General features: G+C 51.1%; 1 protein-coding gene across 1 annotated transcript in view; it reads left to right on the top strand.

Moving 5' to 3' along the window:
- MCM3AP (minichromosome maintenance complex component 3 associated protein) overlaps positions 1-5,939 on the top strand; it is a 36,364-nt gene that overhangs the window by 7,260 nt on the left and 23,165 nt on the right. Inside the window, 4 exon segments of the mRNA XM_023739103.1 lie at positions 1,525-1,770; positions 3,800-3,939; positions 4,718-4,912; positions 5,644-5,912. Of these exon segments, the coding sequence (XP_023594871.1) occupies positions 1,525-1,770; positions 3,800-3,939; positions 4,718-4,912; positions 5,644-5,912 (850 nt within the window).

Below are 5,939 nucleotides of genomic sequence, written 5' to 3' on the forward strand. Positions count from 1 at the left end.
TCTGGAGCTGGCCTCTCCACAGACTGCACCCTGGGGGCCATTGCCTTCTCAGTTCTGTGCACAAGGGTGCCACCTGGGCAGGTGGGGTTGCTTGTAGCCTCTGTGTGTCCTGCCGTGGCGGCGTGCAGTTCCACTTGGAATGCAAGCCTGTCAGCAGACTGATCCCGCCGTAGTAATTGTTTTCCCTGATCACCATGTCGGGCAGGCATTTATCCAGCGGAGCCTGGAGTGTCGGTGAGGAGCGTGCTCACGTACTCCTGGGGGCTGCAAGCACAGCTCTCGGGCCTGGCTGACTCCACTGTGGGCTTGCCAGGCTCGCCGCTTCTCCCTTAGTGTCCCTGTCCATGGGTACTGCCCACAGGTCCCCTCTCGGCCGCTGGGCTCTCTGGCCTGGAGCTGCCTATTCACAGAGGGCTGCATGACGGGCCTCCCGTCAATTCCTTCTTCATGCTTTTTGACCGGTTTACTGTGTTTTTCACTGCATTTTTATTTATTCATTTGTTTTCATTGGTGTAGTTTAAGTGAAAGTTTACAGTTCACGTTAGTCTTTTATATAAAAATTGACACATGCGTTGTTATGTGATCCTCGTTGCTCTCCTTGTACTGTGACGGCACACTCCTCCTTTCCACCCCTGATTTCCCGTGTCCATTCAACCAGCCCCTGACCCTCTCTGCCCTCTCATCTCACCTCCGGACAGGAGCTGCCCATTTAGTTTCATGTATCTACTTAAGCTAAGAAGCACCCTCTTCATGAATATCATTTTATGTCCCACAGTCCAGTCCAATCTTTGAAGAGTTGGCTTCAGGAGTTGTTTTAGTTCTGGGTTGACAAGAGAGTCCGGGGGCTGTACTTTCTGGGGTTCCTCCAGTCTCAATCAAACCATTTAGTCTGGTCTTTTTTACTAGAACTTGAGTTCTGCACCCTCCTTTTCTCCTGCTCCATCAGGGCGGTCATTGGTGGTAGCTGGGCACCATCCAGTTCTTCTGGTCTCAGGCTGATGCAGTCTCTGGTTTATGTGGCCCTTTCTGTCTCTTGGGCTACTAATTTCCTTGTGTCTTTGGCCTCACTGCATTTTGTGATGAGCAATTTAGTTGCTGGTTTTCTTTTTGTTTTCTCACTCAGCCAACCTTCTAGTTTCCTCGACATTCAGACCCACAGAAGGTTGAAAGCCAGCTGGGAAAGCGCAAGCTGAGACAGAATGCCCCGTTCTGTCCAGTACATCCTTCTACCCAAGTGAAGCTGTGTGAAAACACATGGGCACAAATGGGTTAAAGTGTGTTTTTCAGGCTGAATTTCATTTCTTTGACATAAAAATCTATAAATGGTCATTTTAGTTGTTTAAATGGGCTCATTTCATTTTTTAAGGTTGACACATTTCAAAATTACAAAACTCACAGTGAACAGTATAACTAACACCTTTGTACTCATCGCAGCTTTATCCAAGCTTGTCTCACCTCAAAGCTTGTAGTTTCTCAGCCCCAGAGAAGTATGGGTGGTAGCAAAGGAGGGTGTCTGGGGAAGTGGTGGAAAATAAATACCTGGTGGACGTGAAGGCCTTACTGTGTGCTTTCTTCACAGCTCCCCCGTGAAGAAGCCAAGTATCCTAAAGGCCCTGCAGTTTGAGGGAGACCCCTTCGATTCTGGCTCCGAGGGCTCCGAGGGCCTCGGGTCCAGCGTGTCCTCCCTCAGTGCCCTGGTGGGCACCGTGGCTGAGACCTCCGAGGAGAAGTACCGTCTGCTGGACCAGAGGGACAGAGTCATGCGGCAAGGTAATGGCATCACCGTGTCTCACACTTAGGACCAGACGTCCCTTTTTGCCATCTCTGCTGGGGAGACACCCCCTGGTGAAGTAGTCCCCTGGGGAGCTCTGGGAGGCAGTGGCCTCCTCTCGACAGGGCTGCTTTGTCATCGGCCACAGGGCTGTGACGTGGAGCTCGACCCTCACTGCTCGCTGGTCTTGCTTGGGTGAGCCTTGGCAGGGATATGGTGCGTGATAGTTCCCATTTCATTTTGTTTTTGAAACAAAACCTACCAACCAGTGATCCATGGTAGATTACGTAATTTAAAGGGCAATTTTTTAACATTCAGAAAGCACGTTAAAAAAAAAAAATTGTTTGAAATAATTACCACAAATTCAGAAAAAGTACATCAAATCGAAGGGGAAGTCCATACCTCCTGTCACAGAAAGAGCCGATTTCTCTGGTGTGTAAAGAACTGGGAGACAGTGGGAAAGACCAACGGCCAGCAGAGGACTGGGCAGTAATCGCTCGCCAGCGGCAGAGGGGCAAGGTCGCTGAGAGCTCACAGAGAAGGAAGGGTCAGGAACTAGCTCTTGAGCATATGGGAAAGACGCCTCCCCACCCCTCATGGTGATAGAAGTGGCCGTCTCACCTGTGGGGTTTCGGAGACCGAGAGGTCAGTAGTGCACTGGGGGGCTGCGGGGAAGCAGTGGACAGCCCACAGCTGCCCTGCAGGAGGACGGGGGGCAGACACGCCAACTCGGGAAGCTTAGATGAGCCCATGCTTTGCACAGCCTTCCGCCTGTAAGGATTTATTCCACAGACACACCTGCATGTGAGAAATGATTGTGTACAAGGTGGTTTGTGACGGAAAAAGATTGGAAACTCCAGGGTGGCGCTCAGCGGGGACTGGTTGGATTGTGGTTATAGCCACGCGCTGGGGTCCTGACCAGCCTTGAGTAGAGACTGGGGTTTCTTCATGGGAAAATCACCAAGGTTTGTTGTGAAGTGAAAAAATCAAGGTGCTGAGAATACGTAGTGTGCTGCCGTTTGTACAAAAAGTGGAAGAGGTGTGTGTGTGTGCACGTGTGTGCGTGAGTGTAAGTGTATTTTGTAAGCACATTTGCCTACACGTGCAGGGGACCACCGTAGGGAGGGGAGCAGAGGTGGGGGGATGCTGCACTCGGCATTTTTATACCTTTGGAGTGTCAAGCCTCGCCAATGTATCATCTGTTCAAAAAGTAAGTGTTGCAGTAAAATAAAAAAATACGCAGTGACTGAAAAGGATAAAGAACATGTATTTTTGTTTGCAAAGTTTTTTCTCTTTAAATTTCAGTTGTAGGATTTTTTTTCTTAAAAAGCTGTAAATAATTGGAATAATTCCATTATTTTCTTAATACCATAATAAAATTTGTCATTGTACGTTACATCATCAATGTGACAGTTTTTATGTTCCAAATTATTACTAGGCATTGGAGTTTTTGAAATTAAAAATATCCATATTTTGAGTTGTGAAGTTGTATTCCATTGCATTTAAAAAAAAGGTTGTAACTCTTTACCTTTTTAAAGTTATAATCCAGGTGTACTTCTTCAGTTCAGGGCCCAGTCAGCTTCCATTATGTGACTCTTGTTACATTAAAAAAATGCTACAATACGGGGTTTTAGAAATACTGCTGTATTTTGAATGTTTACATTTAACTAAGCCTTATACCATGGTGTACTACAGCATCGTTGGGATCACTGTAGGATTCATAAAATACTCTGGTGCTCCCAGCTGTGGGTGGGGGTGCCCCGCTCCGTCTAGAGTCTGCCCGGCAGGCCTAGGGCCGTCCGAGAGCCACTGGTGGGGAGGGAGGATCCTCTGGGGTCTCTGGGAGCCTGGTGCCCCGTCACCCACGGTGATGGGTTGCGCTTCCGTTACCGAGGACAGTATTTTAGAAACATTTCTTTCTTGTGCTTTGTGACTGGTGTGAATAACACTTGTTTTTGTTCTTGAAAATGCCCTGAGAGTGGGTCCGGTGACCCTGGTAGGGCTTACTCTCTCCTTGACTCCGTCTAGCTCGGGTGAAGAGGACCGACCTGGACAAAGCGAGGACTTTTGTTGGGACGTGCCCGGACATGTGTCCTGAGAAGGAGCGGTACATGCGGGAGACCAGGAGCCAGCTGAGCGTGTTTGAAATGATCCCCGGCACAGACCAGGTGGGGCTCCGTGGCTCCCCAGTCCTCGCCAGCCCGCCGTCTGGGATGTGCACACCGCAGCTGGGCCATGGTGTGCAGGGGGCCAGGCTTGTTCTCTGTGGGGGCTGTCCGTGTTCGCACCTGAGGTGGGCGTTGACTTGTTTCAGAGGCCATCCACCTTCAGCCTCTGTGTGCAGGGGGAGATGCGGCCCCCACGTCTCTTTTGGGCAGTTAGTCCTCACTGCTGTCTCCGTCGTGTTTCTGGCCTGTGTAGACATACTCTGGGATTGGAGCGTGGCCGAGACCTTGTTGAGCGTTCAGAAGTTCTTTACCTGTCACCCTGTGCCCTTTGGAGCCATGCAGGGGGCCTCACCTGCCCTCCTCGGCCGTCTCCAACTCCTCGTCCTGTTTGCCAACTGTTTTTTCTCAGTTCATTTTGTCTCAAGTTTGAAATGCGGGAATACACTTTAAAATACATTCTCGGGTATTGGTGGTTTGTATCCTCGGCCGTGGTGAAGCCCTGTCCCTGTTCGCTGCTCCGTCACGCGCCCACTTCTGGTTTACACGTGGGCAGCTCCGGCTGGCGTGTGGTACAGCGTGTGGTTTGTGTGCCGTCGGCACAAATCCATTTGAGGAGCTAACGTGTGTGTTGATGAAGCTGTGGATAGTCCTTTGTGCTGTGTTACCTGGTGTGGGCTGTGGTGGCCGGGAAAAGCATTTGAAGCGAGGGACAGCAGCTGTGCTGGATGTTGGCCAGCACCGTCCCACCAGCTGCCGTGCCTCTGCCCGGCTCCCCCAGGTTGACCACGCAGCGGCCGTGAAGGAGTACAGCCGGTCCTCGGCCGATCAGGAGGAGCCCCTGCCGCACGAGCTGCGTCCCTCGGCCGTGCTCAGCAGGACCATGGACTACCTGGTGAGCCAGATCATGGACCAGACGAGCAGTCTGCGTGACTGGTACGACTTCGTGTGGAACCGGACGCGGGGCATTCGGAAGGTCAGGAGACGCTGGGACGCATTCCCATTCCAAACCGAAGTCTCTGGTTCTTTTTCTTTTACTTGGTGATGTTTCATCTGACGAGTCCTTGGGTGGCGGAGACAGCTAAGCGCTCGACCGTTGGCGCCGAAAGGTTGGCGGTTCGAACCCACGCAGAGGCGCCTCGGGAAACAAGCCTGGTTATCTGCTTCCAGAAAATCAGCTATCGAAAACCCTGTGGAGCAGTTCTACTCTGACACGTGGGGTTGCCATCAGTCGGAATCGACTTGACGGCAACACTAACGATATTTTTCATCTGTAGCAAAAAATCCTATGATTTAAAATCATTACTGAGTTCTATTAAAATGTGCTTAATGGGCTTTGTTTGCATTGAGTCTGCCTGGTAACGTGCCTGTGTGTGCAAGGTGTGTGTGTACGTCCGTGGTGCGTGTGCACAGGAGATTCGTGTACATACGAGATGGACGTGTACGTAAGGTGCACATATGTGTGAATGAGGGCACATACGTGTATACAAAGTGCACGTGTGCGTGTGTGCGAGGTAGGTGTATGAGGTGCTTTGTGTATTGCATATGAGGTGTGTGCGACGAGGTGTGTATACGTATACAAGGTGTGTGTGCGTGTACGTGTGAGATGTGCGTGCATGTACGTGGTGCGCGTACAAGGTGTGTGTGTGTATGAGATGCGTGTGTGTGAGGGTGTGCCTATATGTAACCTCCCTTGCTCGTGGGCAGGACATCACGCAGCAGCACCTGTGTGACCCCCTGACGGTGTCTCTGATTGAGAAATGCATGCGTTTCCACATCCATTGTGCTCACTTCATGTGTGAGGAGCCCATGTCCTCCTTCGATGCCAAGATCAACAACGAGAACTTGACCAAATGCCTCCAGAGTCTGAAGGAGATGTACCAGGACCTGAGGAACAAGGGCGTCTCCTGCCCCGGCGAGGCAGAGTTCCAGGGCTACAACGTGCTGCTCAACCTCAACAAGGGGGACATCCTGAGGTGAGTCTTCCAGGGAGGACCTGACCC

This window comes from Trichechus manatus, unplaced genomic scaffold (genome assembly GCF_000243295.1).
Source record: "Trichechus manatus latirostris isolate Lorelei unplaced genomic scaffold, TriManLat1.0 scaffold00128, whole genome shotgun sequence".
NCBI lineage: Eukaryota > Metazoa > Chordata > Mammalia > Sirenia > Trichechidae > Trichechus > Trichechus manatus.